This window comes from Canis aureus, chromosome 5, assembly GCF_053574225.1.
Source record: "Canis aureus isolate CA01 chromosome 5, VMU_Caureus_v.1.0, whole genome shotgun sequence".
Taxonomy (NCBI): domain Eukaryota; kingdom Metazoa; phylum Chordata; class Mammalia; order Carnivora; family Canidae; genus Canis; species Canis aureus.
In genome coordinates this window covers 41,292,870-41,320,699 of record NC_135615.1, presented here as the reverse complement: position 1 = coordinate 41,320,699, position 27,830 = coordinate 41,292,870, and the positions used below count along the sequence as shown (strand labels likewise).

General features: G+C 45.2%; 2 protein-coding genes across 3 annotated transcripts; one reads left to right on the top strand and one right to left on the bottom strand.

Annotated features, from left to right (window-relative positions):
- Positions 1 to 6,925: 6,925 nt before the first annotated feature.
- On the top strand, positions 6,926 to 26,956 carry PLAC8L1 (PLAC8 like 1). 2 transcript variants are annotated; one of them, XM_077897706.1, is made up of 4 exons: positions 6,926 to 7,164; positions 12,343 to 12,479; positions 23,282 to 23,418; positions 26,408 to 26,956. In XM_077897706.1, exons 1-4 carry the CDS (start codon positions 7,043 to 7,045, stop codon positions 26,666 to 26,668), a joined length of 657 nt encoding a protein of 218 aa, XP_077753832.1. In that variant the 5' UTR covers positions 6,926 to 7,042; the 3' UTR covers positions 26,669 to 26,956. The 2 variants fall into 2 exon arrangements, with proteins under 2 accessions (XP_077753832.1, XP_077753833.1); XM_077897707.1 differs by lacking the exon at positions 26,408 to 26,956 and adding an exon at positions 24,737 to 24,946 and having other exon boundaries at positions 6,927 to 7,164.
- LOC144314052 (uncharacterized) lies at positions 22,974 to 26,357 on the bottom strand. Its single transcript, XM_077897715.1, has 2 exons — positions 25,448 to 26,357; positions 22,974 to 23,382 (listed from the first exon to the last, which is right to left on the bottom strand). Exons 1-2 carry the CDS (start codon positions 25,952 to 25,954, stop codon positions 23,362 to 23,364), a joined length of 528 nt encoding a protein of 175 aa, XP_077753841.1. The 5' UTR covers positions 25,955 to 26,357; the 3' UTR covers positions 22,974 to 23,361.
- Positions 26,957 to 27,830: the final 874 nt, after the last annotated feature.

Genomic DNA, 27,830 nt, shown 5'->3' with positions numbered 1-27,830 from the left:
GGAGTTTGGTACCTTCCTAAAGGATTTGAATTCCTTTTAAGTTGTGAAATATGCACACACAAAAGTGAATAACAAATATATAACACATACTCAAAATATAAAGATTAAATTAACAAAAATATTAGCAACAGCAAAACAATTATCAACAGAGCAAAATCCTATATAATCACCATTCAATCAAAGAACAGCACAACGCCAGCACCTCAGAAGCCTACCTTGTGCCTCCTCCCATAAAGACAAGACTGTGTCCCAGTCAATGTACAATTTTTATACCTGCTTTTTTTAACTGACATCTTTAAAAAAGATTTTCATATAAATTCAATTTAATTAACATATACTATCAGATTTTTTTTTCTTCACTAACTGTTTTTATACATGTTCTGTGTGAATCTGAAAAGAATCTGAAAAGAATGTTTAGGGCAGCCCCAGTGGCCCAGTGGTTTAGCACCGCCTTCAGCCCAGGGTGTGATCCTGGAGGCCTGGGATCGAGTCCCATGTCAGGCTCCCTACATGGAGCCTGCTTCTCCCTCTGCCTGTGTCTCTGCCTCTCTCTGTGTGTCTGTTGTGAATAAATAAATAAAATCTTAAAAAAAAATGAAAAGAATGTTTATTCTGCAATCATAATGTTCTGTATATGTCCGTTAGGTTATAGTTGGCAGATTGAACTGTTCAAATCTGTATCCTACTGTTTTGTTCTTTTGGTTTGTTTTTGAGAGGTGTACTAAAATCTCCCAAGGTCATGGATTTACATATTTTTCCTTATAGTTCGTATGGTTTTTTTTTTTTGATGCTGTTATTTGATGTATATAGATTTAAATTCTGTTATCTTCCTGGTAAACTGAACTTTTTCTAATTGGGTAGTGTTCCTCATTTTTATAAATGTTTTTTGCCTAAAGGCTATGACATTAATATAATGACATCAGTTTTCTTTTGGTTAGTGTTGATGTGGAATATCTTTCTCCATCCTTTTACTTTTAACCTTCTGTGGTTTTATTTTAATATTTTATTTTGACAAATTTTAAACCTACAGAAAAGTTAAAAGAATTGGCCAATAAACATCCATATATCTATCACCTAGATTTACCGATTGCTGCATTTTGCCACCTTTGCTTTCTCTCTGTCGAAATATACATTTTTTTAAAACAAACTTTTTATTTTGGGATACTTCTAGATTTATGGAAAAGTTGCATCTATTGTACAGAGAGTTCCTATACACTCTTCATAGTTTCATAGTTTCCCCTCGTGTTAACAGACATCTTATATAGCCTTGGTTCAGTTGTCGGAACTAAATAATTAACATTGGTATTTTACTATTAACTAAATTAGAGCTAAATTATAGGCTTTATTTGGATTTCACCAGTTTTTGCACTGATGTCATTTTACTGTTTTATTATTGTAGGGTCTAATCCAGGATACCATTTTGCATTTCGAATATACTTACAAAAAATTCTGAACCATTTCACATTAAATTACACACACCATGCATGACACCTTACCTTTTAATACTGTAGCATGTAACTCCTAAGAACTAGGACATTCTCCTGTATAATCACTATATATGTGTGTGTATGTGTGTGTGTGTGTGTGTGTGTATATATATGTATATACATTTGCTCAAGAAATTTAACATGATGCAGTAATATTAGGTAATAAGCTTTCCTAATAAAAATGAAGTAATAAAATTTCCCCAGTAACCATTAATAATTTTTTTTTTAACTCTTAGGATCTAATCAAAGATCAAGCATTAGATTTTGTGGTCATGTCTCTTCACCTTCAAGCTAAGACAGTTTCTCTACTTTCTTTTCTTTTTTGGTATTTCATGACTAACATTTTTGAAGACTCCATGGCAGTTGGTAGTAGTTTGTCTCACAATCTGAATTTGTCTATTTTCTCATTATTAGATTCAGATTTAAAATTCTTGGCAAGGCTAATGACATGGGTGATGTTTTCCCTGTATCACATTAGGATTGGTATGTTGATATATTATTGGTGGATTTCTCCATTGAAAAGGTTCTGTTTCCATTTTAAAATTAATAAGGTGATTATTTGGAGACTTATGTGAATATTCTGTTAGCTACAAACTGTGATGAAATGGCAGGATTCACTGGTCATGTTTCTGCCATTTATTATTACATGGATAGTTGTAATAAGGTAAGTTCTTAATTTTGTCATTTCTTTTGTATTTATTAGATATAGTTCTTCTGTAAAGAAGAGGTTTCCCTTTTGCTCTCAATTGTTTTCTTTCATCGTTGTTTTGAAATCACTGGACTGATGGATTCTTTTTTTTTAGACATGCTGTAACCTCAATAAATTTACTCATTTGGTCTCTTAGTGATTTCAGAATTGGAAGTTCAGTACTATTATTAACAACAAATCTACTAAGTAGAGTTCAGGTTTTTTGAATAAGTAAAATACACAGTTCAAAAATAAAAGATTGATCCATTTAGAGAATTTTTTCTCTCTTGCACCATATTCCCTTCTATACTCTGTAGCTAACCACTCTCATTAGTTTCTGCATCGTCTCTTCTGTGTTTCTTTTTCCAAAAATAAGTAAATATTTATACGTACTTTCTAAAAGCTGAAGTATAATTGACATACAATGTTACACTGGTTTAGGTGTATAGTACAGTGATTCAGCAAGTCTGTACTTGCTTACAGGTGTAGCTCCCATCTGTCACCATAATGTGCTATTATCATCCCACTGACTATATTACCTGTGCTGCACCTTTCATCTCAGTGACTTATTTGTTCCATAACTGGAAGCCTGTATCTCCCACTCCTCTTCACCCATTTGTCCATCCCTCCACCCTCTACCCTCTGGCGACCATCATTTTGTCCTCTCTCTATATGTAATTTAATTTCTCTTTTGTTGTACAAAAAGCATCATGTTATATATAATTATTTTACACATTGCTTTTTAAAGTTAACATAGCTTGGATATTTTTTCACTTTAGTTCATAGAGATCTTTCCTTCTCCTCCTTTTCCTCCCTTCTCCCTTCTGCCTCTTCTTTTCTCTCTGCCTTGTGTCCTACTGCTGTGTCCACTCGTACCAGTTTATTCATCTCATCTCCTATGGATGGCACTTAGATTGTTTCTGAGCTTTTGATATTTTACAGACTTTGTATAGAATTATATAGTGAGTAACTTTGTGAATATGTGGTTTTATATTTGTAGAGGCATATCTTTTTTTTTTAGGATTTTATTTTTAAGTAATCTCCACCCAACATGGGGCTTGAACTCACAACCTCAGATCAAAGAGTTACATGCTTCACTAGCTGATCCAGACAGACGCCCCTGTGGAGGTGAACCTTGGGAGTAAATTTCTAGAAGTGGGCTTGTAGGTGCAACGGCAAATGAATACGTAGTTTTGTTAGTCTGTAATCTGGGAAAAAGCCTATAATCTGGGCAAAAAAGGCATTTGTTAGCTTGTAATTTGGACAAAAAGAAAATATAGCAGGTCTAAAGGCTCTGAGGCAGGGACATGGTAGCTGGTGTGCTGAGGGGATTGCATGGAGACCCCATGAAGAAACAGAAATGAGAGGTGGCCTGAAGATCATATGCACTAGTGGCAGAGCTAAGCTAGAGCCTTGGCCTCCCTACTTGCAGTTCATTGCAATACACACCCAACACAGGGCTTGAACCCACAACTCGAGATCAAGACCCGAGCTGAGATCAAGAATCAGACACCGAACCATCTGAATCACCCGGGCGCCCCCTGCAACACACTTGTTAAACAAAGAATGCATACATGCAAAACAGGAATCTATTTGACTGAGGGCAGTCATGTTAGGGCTATAAGAGGAGGGAGAAGTTCATATGGACCGAAGTCCGATGAGACTTCAAAGATGAGGCAGCACCATAAAGGAGGGCTGGGCCTGGAGTAGAGGTTGAAGCAGAGCAGATCCACCTCCCCGACTTTAGAACTAGGTGTGGATAAGGGCCTGGAGCTGAGAATAAGTATGTGGTTGGTGGGGAGTTAATACCAGGAATAGAATGTTTATCTGGGAAAAATGAGAGGAAAATTGAAAACCAGTAAGTAAATTGGGCCTTGTAAAGATTCTCAGATTCCAGGATGAAATTTGAAGTTGATTTGTCTGCACAGTCACTGCAAATTTTTGGCATAGGGATGAGGTAGTATGTTCTTGTGTTTTCTCTAGTTTGCGGTCATTGTGTCCATCTCTTTTTATCTTTTTAAAAAAAATTTTTTTTTAAGATTTATTTATTATGATAGACAGAGAAAGGCAGAGACACAGGCAGAGGGAGAAGCAGGCTCCATGCTGGGAGCCCGACGTGGGATTCGATCCCGGGACTCCAGGATCGTGCCCTGGGCCAAAGGCAGGCACCAAACTGCTGAGCCACCCAGGGATTCCCCCACCCCCCTTTTTTTAAGATTTTATTTTCTCATGAGAAACAGAGGCAGAAACAGAGGGAGAAGCAGGCTTTCCATGGGGAGGCTGATACGGGACTCAATCCCAGGACCCAGGATCATGACCTGAGCCAAAGGCAGATGCTCAACCACTGAGCCACCCAGGCGTCCCCATCTCTTTTTATCTTGAAAAATTCATTCATTCAGTTGTTCTAGTGACTAGTAGAGATCAATGTGCCTGGCTCTGGTAGGCCCTCCTTGTTATCTGGTACTTTGGTTACACTGTTTCCTCTCCTTGCTGTCTTTGCACACAACTTCATCTCTGTATTGGAAAATACTCAGATGCCACCCAAGACTTGCAGAATCAATTAAGTGTTCTAATTGCCCACTGTTAGGCTTACAGCTTGATTGGTAATAAGGTGGGCACCCCTCCTCTCACTTCCAGAAAGCAAAACAACAGAATAAGATGTGATCCTTACTCCTAAGGGCTTAGGAATGTGACAGAGGAGTACTCACTTCACTCTGGAGGAGTAAATGGTATTTTATTCTTCTATCCCTCATTTTCCTTACCCTGGGATTCAGTCTAGAGCTGTGCTGTGCAGTAGTTTAGCCACTAACCCCCTGTCTAGAGCACATGAGAGGTGGAGAGTCTCAATTGAGGTGTGCTGTAAAAATGTGGGACATGGGGATCCCTGGGTGGCGCAGCGGTTTGGCGCCTGCCGTTGGCCCAGGGCGCGATCCTGGAGACCCGGGATCGAATCCCACATCGGGCTCCCGGTACATGGAGCCTGCTTCTCCCTCTGCCTGTGTCTCTGCCTCTCTCTCTCTCTCTCTCTCCTCTCTCTCTCTCTGTGACTATCATAAATAAATAAAAATTAAAAAAAAATGTGGGACATGCTTTCAGTTCAAAGACTTGGTATGACAAAGAATAGAAGATACCTTGGTAATAATTTTCTATTGTTTACATGCTAAAATAATGTTTTGAATAAATTGTGTTAAAATACTTTAAAATTAGTTTCACCTTTCTTTTACTTTTTAAAAATATGGCTACTAGAAAATTTAAAATTGCATATGTGGCCTTGCATTGTATTTCTTTTGGACAGTGGCCTAGAGACTTGATGAAATTTAGGTCAAACATTATTTTGTACTGCATCATACCAAGAGGTCCATAATACGAGTTTTGTCCTACTCTTAATGACATTAAATTTGGTATTTTCCAAACCTCTATAACTCTTTTAAAGTTCCATTTTGGGGATCCCTGGGTGGCTCAGCGGTTTGGTGCCTGCCTTCGGCACGAGGTGTGATCCTGGAGTCCCGGGATCGAGTCCCACATCGGGCTCCCTGCATGGAGCCTGCTTCTCCCTCTGCCTGTGTCTCTGCCTGTCTCTGTCTCTCATGAATAAATAAATAAAATATTAAATAAAAAAATAAGGTTCCATTTTGATCACTGTCAGAACTTTCCATTATAAAGGTGTATGTGTATGTATATATGTATTATATATATAAGGTATATATTTTTGAAATCAATTCCAGGGTTTTTATTGTAACAATACTAAAAAACCAAAACCAAAACCAAAAACCTCAGAACTTTCCATTTTAAAGATAGATTTTGGGCAGCCCGGTGGCTCAGTGGTTTAGCGCCGCCTTCAGCCATGGGCGTGATCCTGGAGACCCGGGATTGAGTCCCACGTCAGGCTCCCGGCATGGAGCCTGCTTCTCCCTCTGCCTGTGTCTCTGCCTCTCTCTCGCTCTCTCTCTGTATCTCTCATGAATAAATAAATAAAATATTAAAAAAAAATTAAAGATAGATTTTGAGTATTTCTGGAATTCTCCAGAGATCCAGAGTCCGTATGGACTCAGCTTACATGGACAATGGTTATTCACTCCTTAAAGGAATCTTATTGTAAATCTTTTTTTTTTCTTTGCAAAGCTAGTAATCACTTGCTAATTTCTGTTATCCTTACAAAGTTGACTTTTCACAGCACATTTATTGAACAAATTACTGAATGCTGATTATGTTGCAGACCCTGCGTTAAGCACTTTGAGTTGGAGTGGTAAGGAGGAGAAACACGGCCGTGCTTCACGTAGGACGGTCCTTAGAGGTGAGGAGACACAGTTGCCCAGAACCCAGTGAATGAAGGCAATTAGGAAGCTTAGCTGAAGAATCTTGATTTGGGAGGTATTATATAGGCTTTTCTTCACACACCTGCTCAAATAAATGCTTTGAAGTTTAGAACCCTCCACAGTCATTCTCCGTGGGTCTGATGAGAAGAATATATAGTATAGTCGGCAGCTCCCTCCCGTTGTCTTTCTCATGTAATGCTGATTTATGATTGTAGAACTCTTCCCTCAATTGCAATTTTTTTCTAATTTTTTTCCCCTTTCTGGACATTTTGCCAGCATTCCTGGGGTCCGCACCTCCATCAGGCAGGTCCTAGAGGCGTCCTTCGGAGACTCCTAGTACCCGGGACATGGACCTAACCAGTTAGATGTGTACGTGCCTTTAAAGAAGTAACATGTCTGTTAGGTCCATGCTATGACCTCAGGTTCCAGAATATCAACGCAACATTCTTTAGAAGAGATGCTTCGCTTCACTTTGGATTGAAACTAAGTTTAGAATCAGCCAGCCTTTTGTCCAAGGGAGGAGAAGAGTCCCAGTGAGGGAACACCTCACTATGAGTTGGTTTGGAAATTACTTCTCTCAATTTCCTGAGGATGTTTCCTTGCTCAACATACACTCGCCTCTGTTGCTTTCACTCATCTCTGAAGATGAACAGCATCTTATTTCCAGTTTGAGGTAGAGAGTTGGGTGATTTCTTTTTCCTTTTAACTTTTTCTCTTTGGGTAGCATATCAAATCTCCCTCTCTCTCTCTCTCTCTCTCCCCCCCCTCCCCCCCACACCCAAATCAATCTCTTATGAGGAGCCAGAGAGAAGAAAACCGGACAAGGGAAGAAAGTAGTTGCTATCATTTTTCAAGGATACTTGAAAAGGGGCAACTCATTATTGGCTCCTTAGGGCCCTGCTTGGCTGGTGAAAGAAGGGCTGGCTTGGGTGAAAGGGTGTCTCTTTATTCTTAACTTTCAATGTTGAATCCCTGACCAGGTGAAACTTGACTTCTGTTTGGCTGCCAGTAATTTCTAGTCCTTTGAAATCAGAACTCAAGGGCTTTGGCTTCAGGTAAGTTTGAAGTAATCAAGGAGGCCTGAGTGGAAGGCAGAATGAACCCTTTTTAGGATTGCAAGTTTAATCAAGGAAGAGGTTTCAGGAACCCACCCTCAGGCGGAAGCACCCCACCGGGTGGGGAATGTGCTTAGGTTGGGGAGATCTGAGCAGAGTGAGGTGAGAAAGGGGGGTGGGCGTGCCTCTCCTCCATCTCCTAGCAGTCTCCTAGCACCGTGCCTCCTGCCTCTATCTCTCTGGGTGACTAACCTTCTTGGGTCACCTGGGACTGTCCTGAGTTTAGCCCTGAAAGTTCTCTCTCCTGAGAAAACTATTAGTTGTGGGAAAACCAGAGGCTGATGGGTCCCCGGGATTGAAGTTTGGGGTATTTGGGCTGCACAGGTGACACCTGAGAGAGTGCCCCAGGCCTCCTCCCTCTGTTTCTCAGAGTAGGGTTAGGAGTGCCCTAGGGGTAAGGGCAGGCTCAGGAGGTCAGAATGACAATAGCCACCTCCACCGGCCCCCTGGAATCCTCAGGCAACTGCAGAGGGTGGGTGTTTTCAACCCAGTTTCAAGGGAGAGAGACCAGAGCTGAGGGCGATGATGTCTCGGGTTTCCCAAGGCTAGACAACTAGAAGGCCACGAGTGAATTTTAGTGTGCCTGAGTCTGAAATCTGTCCTCTTTCCACTAAATGAAGAACTCGCTGAATTTGATGGCAAATGGACAGCTGCTCTGATTTAGCAAAGCTCCGTGACCGTGCGCCTCGTCCACTGTTCCTGAACTCCGGGTTTTAGTTGTAGAATCAGATTCCCCGGGAGGCCCCGGAGCTAAGAGCTGTACAGGCAGCTGTAGCGGGTGCTTTAGTCTGAGGCCTGTGGCAGCCCCCCCCCCCCCCCCCCCCCCCCCCCCCCCGTTAATGATCCGGTTGGTAAAGGAACTGCGAGGGGCCTGGTGGTGCAGGTGCTCCGTGGAGGGTAGCTGTGCTTGTTACTTTCATTAGGACACCCAAGCTGTAATGTTGAGCTGAATTTTGTTAGCCAGTGCATGTCAATTCAAACATTTTAATATCAAAATCACCAAAGATTTAGGGTATTAGGATAGTAAGATACTTGCTGAATTCAAAGTTAGGCAAGCAAACCCATTTTCCCCCCAACCAGGAGAAGCTGATCTCTTTGCTACTTGATTAGAACAGAGGACAGGCTTCCTCACCATCCTAAAAGGCTGAGCCAGGAGCAGAAAGTTCTGTTCTAGGACTGCAAGCTGTAAATGGTCCATTCCAGGGGGAGGTCCAATCCAGGGGCTCAGGCCTCAGAAATTCTACTAAATTCAGAGCTGACTGGAAGCTCTTCCTATAAGGACGGAAACCCCAAGGTGTGAGCAGCACGTTGGGAGGTCCAGGCCCTACACTGGGTGGGTGGGGGGGGAGCTTTGAGGCCACTCTCTGCTTTGGTTTCCTCTCACCACCTGAGACCTGTGCCCTGGCTGGAGGAGGAAACACAGCGAAGATCAGACTATTTGTAGCTGGGTCCGAGGAGGACTCAAAGATAACAGAGGAGACCCATGCATTCAACGAATGGTCCAGCTCAGCGGGCAGCCACCGGCCCGCTCGGTGTCGGTGCGGTGCGGGGTTCTGGGGTTAGCAGAGGGGCAGCGTGTGCCCGCTGACCCCAGGAGCTCACAGGGGAGCAGAGGAAGTAAGCGGGTACGCAGGGGGCTTCTTGAGTAGCCATTTGACATCTTCACGTTGACTCAGTCTGCTTGGGTCCCCGGAAACGAAATATCATAGACAGGGTGGCCTGATGAGCAGAAAGCTGTGTTCTCACCTTTCTGGAGGCTGGAAGTCCAAGATCAGGTGCCCACGTGGCCGGATTCCGGTGAGGTCAGTCCACGTGGCCTGCAGCCTTCTCGCTGGGTGCTTCTGTGGCCTTTCTGCATGGCAGTTTTAGCAGACCGGGCTCCCACCCCTAGTCCTCACTTAGCCTTCATCATCCCCTAAAAGCCCTGTATCCAGATTTAGTCACACCAGGGGCTGGGCTTCAACATACGACTTTGGGGGATACACGATTCAGTCTATACCGTGGGCCCTAACCTACACTGTAACAAATGTATTAAAACCAACCCGTACCACACGTTATATCCACATTTTTTTTTCCTGCTGTACCAATAAGTGAAAGGATTTTTTAAATTTTGTTTTTGAAATTATTTGGCTATTTGGCATTAATTCATTTTATGATTGGTTCTTATTTCTCAGCAGTCATTCATACTTGGAATTTTTTGCAAAAGTGAGAATCCTAAATTGTTTTTATTTTTATTTTATTTTATTTTATTATTTTATTTTTTTTCCCAAATTGTTTTTATAGTACCGACTCCAAACTATAAAAACTGCAAAGTTAGTTAATACTCAACTAAACATAAAAATCTAGCATTATGTCCATCTCATGAACCATGATGACATAATGCTAGATTTTTATGTTTAGTTGAGTATTAACTAACTTTGCAGTCTGCTTTGCAGTTTTTATAGTTTGGAGTCAGTACTTTTTTCAGACCTCAGATACTGTTGGAGGCTCTTGAACAGCTCGATAGCCTCTAAGCGTTGTCTATAAATGCCTAAGGGCTAAAGGGGCTGGGGTGCGCAGCTCCACTTGACACTTGTAGATAGGTAGCTCCTGACCCTAACCTCTTCCAGGCTCTCCTACCTTCTAGCTCCTGTCTCGTTGGCACTTAAGACTGGCCATGTTCCACCCACCCTCTTCCCCGCCAGCCTCCCTCCATTCTGTGTTCTTTGCCATCTTTCTTTTCTTTTCTTTTTTCTTTTCTTTTCTTTTTTTTCTTTTCTTTTCTTTCTTTTCTTTCTTTTTCTTTTCTTCTTTTCTTTCTTTTCTTTTCTTTTTTTTTTTAAGATTTTATTTATTTATTCATGGGAGACACAGAGAGAGAGAAGCAGAGACACAGGCAGAGGGAGAAGCAGGCTCCCTGCAGGGGCCCAATCCCAGGACCCCAGGATTAAGCTTTGAGCCGAAGGCAGACGCTCAACCTCAGAGCCACGCAGGCATCCCTCTTTGCCATCTCTCTCTTACGCTGACATCACCACTCACCCCGTGGGAGACTCAGAGGCCGTTGTGGCCATCAGAGGCCTCCATATCCACCTGTGTCATGTTCAGGCTGGTATCAGGACGACTGCCTTGTCGTCCTGATACCAGCAACCTTGTTATGAATCCTGATTTCTGTCTTGTCTGGAGACCTGAGCTGTTGGCCTGGGGTGAGGTGTGGGCATTTTTTGTTTGTTTGTTTGTTTGTTTTTAACAGGCTAATGTGTTTATTGAAAGCACATCAGGTTTGGGAAGGCGTGGACATGGGCAGTATTGGTGGAATGAAAAAGAGATGTGCGTCTGAGTAACGAGAACGCACCCCCCCTTGGGTTTATTGCCCTGATTTAGATGTTCTCAAAGGGGCCTTCTGCTCTTTCCATGATGCCCGCAGGGTGTTGCTTTAAGGTGCTCAGGAATGTTCCACTCTGGCCTCCAGACCATGCGTCACAGGTGCTGAGTCCTGGTGACTAGTCCTGTAACAGCAGCTGTTAGAGGAAGACATTCTGCTGTCTCTCATTTGTCTCATGTCAGAGGCAGGCTTTCTTCACAACAGCAGAGGCGGGGACAAACTGCTAATGAGCCTTGCTCAAAGGGGATAATCATACCGTGTACAGGCTCTAAGTGGTCCCTCCACCATCCCTCCATCTGGCCCTTCCATAGGCCAGTGCAGCTCCCCCTTCACTGTGGGACTCACCGCAGGTATCCCCACGGTAGGAGCTTGGGCAAAACCCACTTTCGGCCCCAGAAAGAGAAGGAAGTTTTTCCACCTCACTTTTGAAGCCCATCCCCCGGGCCTGTATTTCCTACTTCAGAATGAGGGCATAGGATATCTGTTCCCTTCAGGGAGAATGATCTGAAGGTGTATTCTGTGGTCCCCCGAGGACAGCCATGCAGCACTTTGACATTAAGACATCTTCTGGGGCCTGGGTGGCTCCGTGGGGCAAGCATCTGACTCTCGGTTTCCGCTCAGGACCTCAGGGTCGTTAGACCGTGCCCTACGATGGGCTCCGAGCTCAGTGGGGAGTCTGCTTGAAAGTGTCTCTTTCTCACTCCCTTGCCTTCTGCCCCTCCCCCACCAAAATAAAAAGATAAATCCTTAAACAAACAAACAAAAAGACATCTTCTGAAGTCTTGGTTCAATTAAATGATACTGCGTGTTGCCCTTCCATAGCCTAGCCCCAATTTCCATGTCTGGTCCTTATTGGTCTCTTCAATGAAGGCTCAAAACCTTTGGGGCGTAGTCTCATTCGGCGCAGCTGGTTACATACTCCCTAGGCACAGCAAACTAAGTATATGTCCTTCATTCAACACAATACCTGATAAAATTACTTATTTTTAATTGTACATTTGAACAAATGGAAATAGGTGTTAAGCAACAGCCAAGGTCAAGCTGCCAGGAAGTGCCATGTTGGCATTTGAATTGAGGCCTCTTGGTTCCAAATTTGTGAATCTAGCTATTAATGAAACTCCAAGGAACACTAAGTAGGCTGGATTTTATGGTGAATGACAGGATCAGGAATAATCATGCCACTAAGAGAGCTAGGATAAGGTCAGAGGAACAGTAAGACTGGGGCAGATGGCGAGGAGCTTGGGCTATGGGTTAAGAGCCACTAGGCATCATCACTGGTCTCTCTCTTCTCCGCATCACTCTGTCTTGGCTTAACGGTTATCCTTGTGAACCATCAACTTTGTTTTCAAGTTAGTCACTGTTTTTGACTCTCCAGGAGCCATGGGCCAGCCCAGGCTGTGGTGAAGCAGCCCATCCGGGGAGCCACTGGCAGGACCACAGTCACAGCGATTGTCCAGACTGGTGGAGACTGGAGCACCGGCCTCTTCAGTGTCTGCAGAGACAAGAGAATCTGTAGGTTTCCCCTCTTCATTTAAGTCCTCCTTGACTCTTTCTTTCCCAAGGCATCCCTGCGTGCAGAAGCTATGTTAGGCATATGGACAGAGATCTAACGGCTTTAGAATAACTGGACTGATCACATGCACTCCTTGGCGGGAGACATCTTGCATTTCAGGGGTAAGGATGCTTTTCTAGAATAAGCAGTGACCTCAAAGATGTTTTAAATGACCAGATCCACCTTTGGCAAAGGTATGTGAGATGGGCTCCCCCATCTGCTGCTGGTGGGAGTACAGAGTGGTATAGCCTTCCTGCTGGATGGCTTAGCAGTACATATAAAAAGAACCTCAAGTGCTACATAGCTTTTGGCCAAGTAATTACATTTATTTAGGCACTTTGGCTTGGGAAATAAATTATGCACTAAGACTTAGCAACATTAAATTCTGCAGCATTGGTTATTACAGCAACAATCTGGAATAACCCAAAATGTTTGATGGGGGCTCGCCTACAATGAGTTATTATACAGCCATGAAAAGTCATGTTGTCGAACAGCATTTAATGGATGAAGGATGTTTTGGTACATTTTTAAGTTAAAGAAGCAGACTATAAAACTAAGCATGTTAGGCACCATTTTGGGGGAAAGGGAAGTATTTTTAAAATATCTGGAAGAATAAAAATACAAATGTTTACGGCATGCCTCCAGATGGTAGGCTAATGAGTAATTTTTATTTTCTTTTTTGTGCATCTCTTTCTAGTGTTTCTATGAGGAATATGTAGGACTCTTATAAAAACAAGGATATCACAAAAAGACGCCCCTTATGTTGACTGAAATATTTTCAGATGTTGTTTCAGCTCTATTTTTGGTATCAATAACACTGTCCTCTAGCTACATGATTTTCCTCTGGGAATGAAGTTCAAAGCACATGGATTCCATTTTTATCATGGGACATTCTAACACATCTCTGGTACCACATCAGCGTCCCCTTCCAGGTCTTGCCTTTGCCCGAGGGAGCAGCTTGGCTACAGAGTCTTTCTTGTGTATGCTGGGTGGGTGGGGGAAGGTCTCCTTGTTGGACAAGCATTAATCACTAACATTCAAAATCCAGCAGACCCTGGATCTCAATATTTTTGAGCAATATGGCTTTCCCTGCCCTTTGCTGGCTTTTGGGAAGATCTCGATTTGTTCTTGAAGTCTCACAGGACTGATCAGAGATCCCTCTGAGCCGTTACCTGGTCCACGTCCCTATTCAGCGAGGAATCTTGCTGAGGCTAAAGCTCTCCCGCCATGCTTGGTGCTCTGGCCATCTACACTTGAGCTCTTCACTGTTGGCCTAGGCCTCACAGAGGAGAGACTGCCTAGTACAGAACCCTACCCTCCATCCCTGTCCCTTTGCCCATCTGATGCAGAGCTCAGCAGGTTTCTTCCTGCCTCTGCTATGTGTGTAGACTTCTGATCAGATAATGATGGCAACCATTCTTTGATTCTCTCAGCTTTCTTCCTTGTTCTCTTCCAATTACTCTGACTTTGGTTGTCTCCCAGTGCTGATGTACAAAGAAGACAGACTGGCTGTGGAGATGTGGAGACCTAGCATCAAATTGGGAAGAGGGCCATTTTCCTTTCCTAGCTTGTAGGTGGGGGTTGGGGTGCCACCAGCGCATTTTCAAGTAGGGCAAAGCCTAGAATATAATGTAGTGAGGAGAATATGTTCGTATCAGAGAAGAGCTTGACTTGAATCTTAGCTCTGCCTCTTATTGGCTATTTGACCTCGAACAAATTCTCTGGGTCTTCATGTTGCCCCCTCTAACATGAGGATGATAAAAGTGCTCACTTTCCTCAGGGATGGTTGTTAAGATTAAAACGTAATGCTTATAACCCATTCTTAATACTGGCTTGGAACTTAAACTGGATCAGAGTTTTCTGGGTTGCATGCTCTACCCAGCTGAATAGCCCTCTCAAAATTCATGTCCACCTGTAACTTCTGAATGTGATCTTATTTGGAAATAGGGTGTCTGCCATGTAGTCAGGTTCTACTAGATTAGGGTGGATCCTAATCCAATGGCTGATGTTCTTGTAAGAGTGGGAAATTTGAACACAAACACTCAGAAGAGAAAGCTATGGGAAGACAGAGGCAGAGATTGAAATAATGCATCCACAAGCCAAAGAATGCCAAGGATTGCCAACATCCACCAAAAGCTTAGAGAGTGGCATCATGGAATAGACATTCCCTCAAAACTTCTGGAAGGAACTAAGCCTGTCAACATCTTAGTTTCATACTTCTAGCCTCCAGAATTCTCCAGTGAGAGAATATTTTTTTTTAGTTTTTATTTAAATTTCAGTTAGCCAACATCCAGTGTCATATTAGTTTCAGATGCACAATATAGTGACTCAACACATCCACACAACAGCTGGCGCTCATCATCACAAGTGCACCCCTTAATCCTCATCACCTGTGTCACCCATTCCTCTCCCCTCCCTCCTGTTATTGTCAGAGTATGAAGAGAATAATCTCTACTGCTTAAAGATGCTCAGTTTGTGGTATTTTGTTATGGTGGCTCTAGGAAACTAATAAAGAAACAAACACTGGATTTCATCAGAAGGCTTTGGGGTAGCTCACAGAATCAGAAAATCACCTTAAAACTAAGCTTAGAAGGGACAAGCTGCATTATCAGAAGCTAGCTGATGCTCTGATCAACTCCAAACATTTTTATCCTTTTGTTTTTCCCTCCAAGAATTGATGGAGCAGATGGTGTTCACTTTGCCCAGCTTCAGTCATTCCAAAGGATGGTCCTATCGGTACTGCCCTCAGTAGTGAAGGGATAGTCTCTCACAATTATTATTGGGGTGCTGTTATCAGGAAATGCCCAACAAGTACACAACGATGCGCTTAGTGAATCTTAGATATTAATATTATTGTTACTACAAGTTGTTACTATCCTCCAGCGTGTTGAGAGCAGAGTCAGGAGGCGTAGACTGGCTGCTGTTCCGTGATTTCTACTCAATCGCAAGAGCACCTCATTGGGTAAAGAAACAATCGTCCTCACCGCTCCCAGCCTTAAATGCCGCTTCACTCCTTAGCTCTGTCCCCACCCCCTTGGTGTTCAGACCAACCACACTTGGTCTTCTGAAAATTCCCTGCTTGTCCACTTGAGAGCTCATTCTGGGGACAAGGTGAGAAGGGAGGACATGTGAAATCAATGTTCTTTACATTTTGGCACAACCTGTGGAGAAGGGGCCACGGCCATACAATCCAAAGTGACTGGAATGTTCTGTGTCCCAGTTATTCCCCGGGTGGACCTCCATCGTATGATTGCTCATAGTGTGTCTAAGCTGACTAGCTCAGAGAAGAACTTAGAGGTGACATCGCTTTAAACATTCGTTCCTGCATGCTCATTCCCAGGACACAGGTGGACTCAGAGTGCTACAGACCCTGGGCTTTTTTTCTTGTTTAGAAGGGCCACTTTATTCACAAAATATCTTTTTTTTTTTTTTTTTGAGATTTTGTTCAGTTGAGCAAGAGAGAGAGAGCATGAGCAGAGGCAGAGGGAGAAGGAGGCTCCCTGCTGAGCAGGGACCCCCCCCCCCCCCCCCCCCCCCCCCGATGCAGGGCTCAATCCCAGGACCCTGGGACCATGACTTGAGCCAAAGGCAGATGCTTAACCAACTCAGCCACCCAGGCGCCCCTAGCCATAGAATTTGAATTCAAGCAGACCAGTGTGTAAACAGTTGTGACAAACTTGGAAACAAAAAGGAAAGCTGCTTTCCATGACAGATTGCCATCCTGGGAGAGTTTCCTGTTACATGTTGAGAATTATTGCCACGATTTGACACCCATTAAACAAAGGGTAAGTGATGAACAGCAGCGATTTCCATTTCTCTTTGACATTTGGCTTCTTCATTTTATTGCAATTCCATTTTTTACACTGCCTCCCTCTTCCCACTTGGGCGCTTTCCCCTGAATTCAGAGGGCGCTGGGATGGGCCAGTGGGTGCTTCTGAGTCCTTTGGAGATGGGGTTGCTGGAAGCTCAGTTGGGAGGATGAAGCCGAGGGTGTATGAGTGGCTGCTAAGTGTTGTCATGGGTCGAAGGTGAAGTATCCCAGCTTTGAGGACATTTGTGACGGTGCCCCAGGGAAGGTTTATGTGTGAGGCATAATCCACTGGGTGTGTAATTTCATATTTACTGAGTTCCTACCTGTGTGGAGACCGTGATGGGTATTACAGACGTTAACAGCGAACGAGGCAGAGAAGTTTTCATAGAGGAGAGAGACAATGAGCAAATAAATCAGTTACCAAGATAATGACGGTTGTGATAAGTTCCATGAAGGAAATAAATAGGGCGTTATGGAAGGCAGCTGTGGGGGAGTGGGGTCAGGGATGGCCTCCTCGGGGAACCAACTTAAGCTGATACCTGGAAGGTGGGAGGAAACCTGCCCCTCAGACAGCCTCCCTGTGGAGGGCACCATAAGCATCGGGGGTAAAGAGCTTGGTGGGACTGGGAATCATCACATACCCAAGATGCATAGGATGAAGTGGGCCGGGATTGTCTTTGGTTTTCTGGAAGAGGAAGAAGGTGTTGAAAAGGCTTCAGATTTGTGTCCCTGAACTATAACCTAGTAAAGCTACACTCTCTCAAATCAGGGACCACTGCTGTGCCCAGCAGAGCGCCTGGTCCATAGGAGGCACTTATAAATAGTTCCTGAACAACCCATCCATGAATGCATTTTAACCTGGATTCTCACTGGATTCTTTCTGTCTTACCCTCCATTGGAAGAGTCATAAATCCTCTGAGTTGGAAGGGATACTGTGGTCCGCTGGTCTGGCCCCTCCCCTGCTTGTCTAAGTCTCCTCTGCACCATGCCTGGCAGGAACCTGGCAGCCTTGGCTTTTGAGCATTTCTCGAAAGGGGGTTTCTCTCCTTTGGAGCCAGCTCAGTGCTTTAAAAAGAGAGAGAGAGGGATCCCTGGGTGGCGTAGCGGTTTGGCGCCTGCCTTTGGCCCAGGGCGCGATCCTGGAGACCTGGGATCGAATCCCACATCAGGCTCCCGGTGTATGGAGCCTGCTTCTCCCTCTGCCTGTGTCTCTGCCTCTCTCTCTCTCTCTCTCTCTGTGACTATCATAAATAAATAAAAAAAAATAAAATAGAGAGAGAGAGAGAGATTTTGAATAGCTTAGCATGCACGGGATGCAAAATTCAAAAGCACCTACGCCTTTGATATATTTGCCATCTGCCCACCCAGTTCCCCACAAAGGCAACTACTCTTACCTGAGTCCACATGTGGTCTATATGCTTGTGAAGATACAAAATAAATTTATATGAAAGTAGATTATTCTTATTATAAAACCATCCTGTAATCATCATAAAAAAAGAAAAATACAGAGATGTAGAAAAGAACAAAACCCAGCTGTTGGAGATCATCCTTGTTGTAGTTTGGTACCTCTCCTTCCAGGTTTTCTGCTGTGCCGTGTATATAAATAAATAATTTCTACAAATAGTGGAATTGTAAACACACACTGTTCTGCACCCAATATTTTACATTGCTGCATAGATTCTATCGTATGAATTTATCATAAATTATCCAGAAACCCTCATTGGTGCATCTTCCTGTGGTTTCCAGAGTTTGTGCTGCTCAAACCAGTGCTCTGTGAGTGACTTTGTACAGGTGTCATTTTGCATGTGTGTGAGTTTACCTGTTGGACAATTGCCAAGGAATAAACCTGCTGGTGGAATAGTACGTACCATTTTAAATCTCGATAGATGCTGCCAACAGGATCTCCATTTGGAAGTTGTACTAATTTACACTCCCACCCACAATGTATGAGTGCGCCCCATTTCTTTCTTGAGCATCTCTTACTTTTGGATAGTTCTGCCTTTTTGGAATAATTGATCGGCACTGTGCCTCATTGCAGTTTCCACCCACCTTTCCTCCTTCTGCTCTCTGGAGCTCTGCACTCTGGTTCTGTGTAGGCTTTTTCTTTTGATCTTGACTCCCCTGTGAGTTAGAAGGATGAATAATAAATCACATTCCATGCATGAGGGGGGAGCCCATCTCAGAGGACAGGCCAGGAACAGTTAGGCTGTGGATGCTTACATAACCACCAGGCCTTTGGGTGTAAGAGAAAGAGGCTAAATTTCTGGCTCAAATCCCTTTAGAGCCTGAGCTCCTTAAAATAAAATAAAATAAATAAATAAATAAATAAATAAATAAATAAATAAATAAATCTGTGTATATGTATATACACAAATAACACATGAATATGTTCACCTTGTAAAAAAAAAGAAACATTACAGAAAAGGAAATCATGTCTCCTCTTTTTTTTTTATAAAATCAGTCTGGAAGGTTTCCTTACAGATCATTTTCTTGGTGTTTGTATATGTAGCCATTAGTAATAAGTACTATTGTTCTCTAACTCGTTAAACAAAGCATAAATAGTATAGTGGTATTTGTATCATTGTGCAACGTCATTTTTTGGAAGATTTTATTTATTTACCAGAGAGACAGTGAGCCCAGAGGGTGACAGTAGGAGGGAGAGAATCTCCAGCAGACTTCCTGCTGAGTGTGGAGCCTGACGCAGGGCTCGATCCCACGACCCTGAGATCAGAACCTGAGCCAAAATCAAGAGTCAGACAATGCTTGACTGACTGAGCCCCCCAGGCACCTCTGCAATTTCTTTTTAACTCAAAATATGTCTTAGAGATTTAACTCTGTTGGTACTTAATCTTTCACTGCATTCTTATTTATTCCAGAATATGATTTACACCATCATGGCTTATTTACACTTGCATCTATTAGTGCACATTAAAGTTTTCAATTTCAAGCTACAAACAATGCTGCAGTGGACACCCCTGTGCTGCCTCGTTGTGTACATGTGTAGATGTTACTGTAGGGTAGATGCTTACAAGTGGGATCACTAAGTTCTGGTGTATCTAAACTTGCCCTAGTTTCACCCAACTTGCCTTCAAAAGGGCTGTGTACCTATTTCTCTATGGTTTCCCCACAATGTAAATATTGAAAAAAATTGGCATTCTTACGGGTTTCCAATTGCCTCAATAGCATCTCCCTGATTACTAATGATTAACTTTTCACAGTTGTTATTGGTCATTTGTGTTTCCTCTTTGGTAAATTACCTGCTCATGTTCTAGCTCCATTTTCTTCTTTTGTTTAGTCCTTTACATATTGATTTGTAGGAGTTTGTAACTATGTCGCAAAATTTTCTTCTAGAGATTCTTTAAGACAGTGTTCCATCGTCCCACTTTTGCCCATTCCTATTGAGGTATGAGCCGAGAATTTTTATCCCACTCATTCCATCGCGTAGTGACATCTGACAAAAAAGAACTTTCCTAAAGTTGTGTGATGTGAGAGTGTCTCACAGGAATAAATGCAGAGTAGTGGCAGTGAGGATACTGTCTCAGAGCACACAAATCCACAGCTGCTGTGACATACTGAATACATAAAACACAAGAACATATGGTGTTGTGTGTAGTAGTTAAGACTTTGGGGCCAGACTACCTGAGTTCAAATCTCACCTCTGCTCCTTCCCAATAAATGTATCCCTCTGGCTATCTGTGTTCCTCCATTAAAATGGATGCAGTAAGAGTATCTGTATCATAAGATTGTTGTGAGAATTAAGTGGGCTAATGCAATGTATTTTTAGCAGGGCTTGGCACATGGTGAAGTCTAATGTTAGCTATTACATAATAAGAATTTAGCTTTCATAGTGATTTTTTTTTAATTTTTTTATTTATTTATGATAGTCACAGAGAGAGAGAGAGGCAGAGACACAGGCAGAGGGAGAAGCAGGCTCCATGCACCGGGAGCCCGATGTGGGAATCGATCCCGGGTCTCCAGGATCGCGCCCTGGGCCAAAGGCAGGCGCCAAACCGCTGCGCCACCCAGGGATCCCTGATTTTTGTTTTTTAAATCACATTTGACTTCATCTGACTTCTGTCCCAGGGTAACTGAACGTGTGTTCTGTTGTGTTGCCTTCAGCGTCTAGAATTGCATCCTAATGAACATTTAGATAACACGGTTATCTGATGGAAAGGATTAAAAATAAGAATAACAGCACGTGCTTTTTAAAAAGGTATGCAACTCATAAAGATGAGATACAGGAGTTCCAAAGCACAAAACAATGTCTTTACAATATGCTTACTGAGAGGATGGTGGGCATTTGTCCCTGCCGATGATGGTGCTACAGCTCAGGCAATTGTGTAAACACAACTTATTATTCACTTAGCTTGCCAGCTTTATAATTATGCAACTTTTGATTAATTTATTTGCAGGCATTTGCACTATTTCATAATCCATGCATAAAATGAGATTTGATTGACCTTTTTTTTATATGCCATGATTTCCAAGTCTCCCAATTCAGGACTGCCTATAGTATGACTACTGGGAACTTGCAGGAAGTCTACTGGGCCATCTGTCCTCCAGCTGTTCACACCAGTGGTCGCTGCAAGGTGGTGGGGAGGGGCTGGCTTCTGATCTGGCTGAGGGTAATGATTTTTTTTTAATGTGGGGCAAAACATTTCAGATTGACTGAAGGCTAAATTCAGAGTTTGCTTTGGGTGAAGGGATGCCTACAGTACGTGATTTAGCAAATTATCTCACGACTCCTGAATGGAAGAAATAGATGTTATTTTCCTCAAAGATGGGCTGCTCCTTGTCCTCCTCTGCATGGAGTTCTCTTGCCCTTTGTGTGTGTGCTACCTCACTCCCTCACAGTGACAGTTAAGTCCAGAGCCCTGGAACATCTTCTGGGGGTGGGGGGGTGTCTAAGATAAAATAGCATTCCTAGCATTTTACTTTTTTGTCATTGAAATTGGAAGTGGGTCTTCGCACTCCCCACCATTTGGGGAGGGAGGGAAGGAGGGGTAGCAGAGACAGGCCTTTGACAGGAAGTTCTGGTATGCTAATGACACGGTATTTTGAGCCTTTCTGTCGGGTGCACTAAAAGGCTGTGATCATTACCATTTCATTCTCACTGAAATGGCTAAAATAGAATGCGCTGACCATAGTAAATGTTAGTGAGGATGTGGAACAACTAGAAGTCTCATCCATTGCTGGTGGGATTGTTAAATGGTGCATCTATTTTGGAGAACTGTTTATTTCGTGTCAGGTTAAACATAAATCTACTTCATGACCCAGCAATTCACCTAGGAATTCACATAAAGGAAATGAAAATACATGTCCGCATGAAGACTGTACACGAATGTTCATAGTACTTGTTCACCACAGCAGAAAATGGAATAGCCAGTGAGAGTACGGAGAAACAGTCTGCTCTGTATTCATATGTTGGAATAGCACTCAGCAGCAATAAAGAACGTACTACAGATTCACAGAACAACAAAGATGAGCCTCAGGAAACAAAGTTGAATAAAAGAAGCTGGATATAAAAGTAAACATGGTTCCATTCATATGAAGTCCAAGAAGATGATAAAACTTATCTATGGGAAGAGGAGTCAGAGCAGTGGTTGCCTCGGGAGTGGGGATGGGAAGATTGGGGTCATCCGGGAAGGGCCATGAGGAACCCTAAGGACAGCGCTCTACTTCTCTGGTTGCTTGGGTGAGAACGTGATTGTCACAACTCACCCAACAGAACACTTACGATCTGTTCATTTTCTCATATCTAAATTATATCTGAGGGATCCCTGGGTGGCGCAGCGGTTTGGCGCCTGCCTTTGGCCCAGGGCGCGATCCTGGAGACCCGGGATCGAATCCCATGTCGGGCTCCCGGTGCATGGAGCCTGCTTCTCCCTCTGCCTATGTCTCTGCCTCTCTCTCTCTGTGTGACTATCATAAAAAAAAAAAAAAAATTAAATTATATCTGAATAACATCTATTGCATATGTGCTTTACAGGTCATGGTTAGCTTTTTGGTATTTATTATTTCATTTTTTTGCTGTTTTATAGTGCAAATTCTGCGTTCTTCAAGATCATCCTCATCTGCAATGCTAGGCGTCATAACACTTTAACTGTATATGAGGAATTCTTAACGCGCTGTCTGTTGATAGTTTTCAGAGGATCCTTGGACCCCACAAATTGAATGCACAATTTTGCATGTTTGTATATTTTTCTTTTCCCTTGAAGAGTGATTTCATGGCTACCACCATATTCTCAAAAGGGTCTGTGACCCAAAACTTATTTAAAACAGAACTTGTGTGTTAGATGGTTTACGCAGAATGTGTAGGAAACAATATCAGGAGTTAAAGATCAACGAATGAATAAATGACGAACTGTTTCCAGTTGCTGTTCTAGGAACCAAGCCTCCAATAGTTTACTGATTAAAACTGGCAGATGCCAGTGGCTCCATGAAACTAGCAAAAATTAGAGTAACCTTCTGGCCTGAGCAATAGAACACAGTCCTGAGGAGACTAGCGGGCAGAACCAGTGCACCATGAAAGAGCTTTCAGTCCCATTTACAGAAAAAGATGCCTGCTATTCAAAAGTATCATATCCTGGGTCTATTTTAAATATTGAAAATAGATGAACATAATAGAAGCCACAGTGACGACTCAAGTGTAAAAAATTATTTAATGCTTTTCTCTTGACAGGAAAAAACAATTACCGTCGTGAACGCTAACAGAATTGTGTCAGGTTCGGCTTTGCCAGTGTTTAACAAAAGAGGACAATTTTGATGTGGCTCAGTTACGGCAATTTTCATATGCTGCGTTTTGACAATTGGTTATTCATTGTCAGTCCTTGATTGCAGGGAGACAGTGTAGCGTCGGGTCAACGGCATAGGGCTCTGAACGCTCTTGGAGACGGGAGGCTGCTCTGAGCACATGAGAGCCGTGGCTTTCTTTTGTGTGGTTATCGACAGGTTTCTGTGGCCTGTTTTGTCCAATATGCCTTGAGTGTGACATCGCCAGGCATCACGGAGAGTGCCTTTGTTGGCCATTGTTACCTGGGTCCACCTTTGCGCTGAGAATTGGCACCAGAGAGAGACATAAAATACGGGTAAGTTTGAACGTGTACATGAACTTGGATCTATGTAAACCTAAATGTCTTTCAAACCTGTGATTTAAAAAAAAAAAAAGTCTGGGCAAGGATGCTTGAAAACACCACACTTAGTGGAAGACTTTGGGAGAGGGAAGGGAAGAAATCTCTGATTTCATTCGTATGAGCCAAAAGGCTACATTGTGAGGGGTGTTTCCTGGGGCGCCTATTCGAATGCTGGTTATTGGTCAGTGGGCTACTTCTGTCTCTCTGTCTCTCCCTGCCCCCTGAGATGATGGGTAAAACTGTACCAAACTTAGAGGGTGTTCTTGGGGTAGTCTGATGTAAGATACAGATGATGTGGCACATGCAGAGCTCACTCTGGGGGTTCCCTGGAGGGAGCTTCAAAGAGCCAGTCACTTTCCAGTGCAGCTGAGCCTGGGGGACAATGAGAGCCCGAGTATAGACAGGTCACACATATCAAGATGACGAGAGTCAAAAATAAACAAGGCACCTCCTTATATATTCATGTGGAATGATCCCTATTACATACATATTTCAGTGGACCCTTGGACCACTGAGCTAGATCAATACAAAAATATATGTAAGTATATATATTTATTTGAAATATCTTTATTTATTCACAAAGAGACAGAGAGGCAGAGGCAGAGAGAGAGGCAGACTCCCTGCAGAGCAGGAATCCCAAGTGGGACTTGATCCCAAGACCCTGGGATCATGACCTGAACCGAAGGCAGACACTTAACTGACTAAGCCACCCAGGCGCCCCCTAAAATAGATTTTTAAGTGAAAAAAAAAAAGTACAAGACACAGAAATATGCAACTATTTGCATAGAAGGACTATATATACACTTGCGTAGACATAGAATTTATCTGGAAGTGTATATAAAGAGCTGCCAATGACGGTTGCCCCCAGACAAGTGAAGTGGGTGGCTGGGTACAGCCATGGGAAGAGGGATGTACTTTTTACTTCCCGTGCGGCCTTATTGTGAGAATTCTGGACCATATGCACTTGGCACCCCACTCGAAAGAAAGAAAGAAAGAAAGAAAGAAAGAAAGAAAGAAAGAAAGAAAGAAAGTCATAAATATTAAGTCCTAGTAGGAAAAAGAAAGAGGTTGACAGGGAAATCGGGGCTTTCAAGTGTGAAGTGTGCACCAAAAGCCCGAAGCAGGGCCGGTCCCTGAGTGAAGGACCGATGAGCACGTGAGCAGCGGGGCACCTGGGTGGCCCCCCAGGGGGGCCGCGGCCCTGAACCCGGGCGGCCAGGCCCCGGGAGCTGGTAGAGCGGCGGCGGCAGGACAGAGCCGGCTCTCCCCGCAGGCCACGCTGTGTGAGGACTGGCTGGCCGTGCACTGCTGTTGGCCCTTCGCCGTCTGTCAGCTGGCCCGGGAGCTCAGGACGCGGGCCGCCCGCCTCTACGAAACCTATGCGGCCGCTTCAACGAGGGACAGCCTCGTGTGACGGAGCGACAGACGCCCCCCGCCCCCGCCCCCGCCCCTCAAACTCCTCTTAGAAGAGACACTGCTCTTAAGGTTTCACTGAAGTAGCAGAAGAATAAATGCGGGCTCCCCTCCTGTCTTGGCTGCGTCCCTCCCTCCCGCCGCCGCGGGGGCGTCCCTGGCCTCTGCCCCGCTGCGGCTCTGCGGGAGCGCGGCCCTGCGCACTGCGCGGGCTGGGGAGGCCGGCGCCCCCTCCCCCTCCCCTCCGCCTCCCCCTCCCCCTCCTTCGGAAGCTTTCTTCCGCCGCCCGCTCCCTCAGGGCCAGCGCGGCGGGAGCCCGCCCCCTCAGCCCGCCCGCCGGACGCCGGCCCTCTCAGCCCGCCCGCCGGACGCCGGCCCCTGGACACCGGCCCCCCCTCAGCCCGCCCCCTCAGCCCGCCCGCCGGATGCCAGCCCCGGGACGCCGCTCGGCGAGCGCAGGGCCCAGGCCGCCGCGTCCCTTGAGCCGCTCTCCCCTCCGACGCCCCGAGGCCGCCCGGGCCGGACAGATCCGGGGAGATCCTAGCCCGCGGTGCCCGTGATGGGACCTTACCTGGCAACAAGGCTCGCAGACGCCATTGGGGAGGGGAGGGCCCTTTCCCTGCACCACCGCCGTCTTCACCAGAGGAGACGAGCCGCGAGGGCGGACGCACGGCGGGAGACAGCCGCGTGGAGGCCGAGCGGGGCCGGGGTGGGGCCACCAGCAAGGGCGCCTCGGGGACCGGAAGCCGCGCGAGGCGAGGAGGAGCCTCCCGGGGGTCTTGGCGGGAGCGTCGCCCAGGCCACATCTTGGTTTTGGACCTCGAGGCTCCAGAACCGGGCGGATGGTGCCCGTCGTCCCGAGCCGCCCAGTTAGGGGCACGTTGTGACCGCAGTCCCGGGGCGCGTCCACCCCGGCGGCCCCACGAACGCAGTCCGGTCCGCGGCCAAGAGCGGCAGCCCCGACTGGGCTGAGGAGCCTCGTCCTGAATCCCAGACTGCCGCCTGCGTTTGCTGAGTGCGTGGCTGTGGGCAAGTTTCCGTTTTCTTTTCTTTTCATTGGAGTTCGATTTGCCGACATACAGTCTGACACCCAGGGCTCATCCCGTCAGGTGCCCCCCTCAGGGCCCGTCACCCGGTCGCCCCGCCTCCCCTTCCACCACCCCTTGTTCGCTTCCCGGAGTTAGGAGTCTCTCGTGGTTTGTCTCCCTCTCTGCTTTTCCCACTCGTTTTGTGGGAAAACTTTCTAATGCCTGTGCCTTAGTTTCTTCCTCTGGAGGATGACGGTGCTGACCTCAGAGCCGGGAGGATTCTCACCCGTCAAGACTCCCAGCACCGTGCGGGGCAAGTAGCAAGGACTCAGTACATAAGAGTGCTCAGAACTATTTAACTGCTACCTCAGATTCACAGCAAACTATGTTAGTTCTCCACCTACAGCTGGGATGTAAAGTTTTCTTTTCAATTAGCTTTTATTTAATTAACTAATTAATTAATTTATTTTTATTTTTTTGAGAGCCTGAAATGTTTATTGCAGAAATTTGGTCACAATTCCCACCGGGTGGACCTCATTGAAGTTGGAGCAGAGTGGGCCCTTGTCCAGGGCTGGGCAGGTGCAACACGAAAGAGTGGAAGGAGTGTCTGGGCCCGGGCACTCAGAGCGCGAGAGGATGTTGGGAGCCAGGCTGCAGGTGAGGCCTGTACCATCTGGCTCCACATTCAAGGACTTCACTATGCCATTCTCTATCACCATAGAGAACCTCTTGAGCTGATGATTTCCAAAGAGAGATACCAATGAATCATCCAGTAACAAATCTGTCTCCTTCCCAAAGGCCCCAGTGGGGTCAGCCAACAGCTTAACCTTGCCTCCTGAGTTATGAGCTCGTCCCCAGGCCTCAGTCACGAAGACATCATTAACGCTCAGACAGGCTATCACTTGGACCCCCTTGGCCTTCAGAGCCTCAGCCTGCTCCATGAATCCTGGCAGGTGGGTCTTGGAACAGCCAGGGCTAAAGGACCTAGGGACTCCAAACAGCACCCCCTTTTTGCCCTTGAACAGCTCTGCCAGGTTCACCTTGTTTCCAGGTTCCCCTTCAAAAACTATCACCGAAGGGATGGCATCTCCCACCTAGAGGGAGAGACTTGATTGGGGCCATAATGGAGACGGCGCTTCTGGAACCATGGGCCCCGCCAAGTGTCCCGTTCCTGCCTCTTTGCTGGCACCCACCCGCTGTCAACGCTGCCTATGCTGCAGACCCGAAGGCAGCTGAGGGGACGAAACCCGAGCCCACCCGGCTGTTCAGGACGTTCAGCGAAAGTAGCTGCACGCCAGTCCCAGCGCACACCATGGCCCGGTCCCGCTCAATTAACTTTTAGATTACAATGGAATCAATTCAAATACTCTTAAGTAAGTAACAATCTGGATGGTCGGTGGATGTGGCAAACAATTTGAAGGTGGTGAAACACATTGGCTCCTTGTTTACGCCAGGTACTGTTCAAAGTGCTCTACGTGTTTTAAGACACCTAATCCTTTCGTTGCTCAAGACGACGCAGGAACCTGAGCCACAGAGTAGTTAGGTGACTTGCCCAAGGCCACATAGCTGCTCGGTGACAGGTTCTTGAGGCCGTGCTCCCGACCCCTGCACTAAGGGAGTGGAGAAGGCTTCTGTCCAAGAGGTCTTCCTGGGCCCACGTGGTTGTACCAACGGGGAGTTTGCTCTCCCCGTTGGGTTCTCCCCAGAGATGAACCCAACCTGGTGAGCTCTGAGAGGTGGTGGCGGCCAACCCCACAGATCCCGAGCAATTCCCACCTGACAAAGTGATTCCTTTCCCTCCGGCCCTCCCTGTTGGATGTCCAGAGCAGCTGCCAGGAACCAACCCTCTGGGAAAAAGCAAATGCTCAGTGTTGGTATTTATTCTACAATAAAATGTTCCTCCTCCACACCAGTTACTGAAAAAAA

Coding starts and splice junctions, on each gene's coding strand:
- PLAC8L1 (XM_077897706.1), top strand. CDS start 7,043: ATGAGTTGGTTTGGAAATTACTTCTCTCAATTTCCTGAGGATGTTTCC. Junction 7,165..12,342: donor CATCTTATTTCCAGTTTGAG/GTAGAGAGTTGG, acceptor TTGACTCTCCAG/GAGCCATGGGCCAGCCCAGG. Junction 23,419..26,407: donor GAGAGAGACATAAAATACGG/GTAAGTTTGAAC, acceptor TGTTTATTGCAG/AAATTTGGTCACAATTCCCA.
- LOC144314052 (XM_077897715.1), bottom strand. CDS start 25,954: ATGTCGGCAAATCGAACTCCAATGAAAAGAAAAGAAAACGGAAACTTG. Junction 23,383..25,447: donor TCTGCGAGCCTTGTTGCCAG/GTAAGGTCCCAT, acceptor GCCAATTCTCAG/CGCAAAGGTGGACCCAGGTA.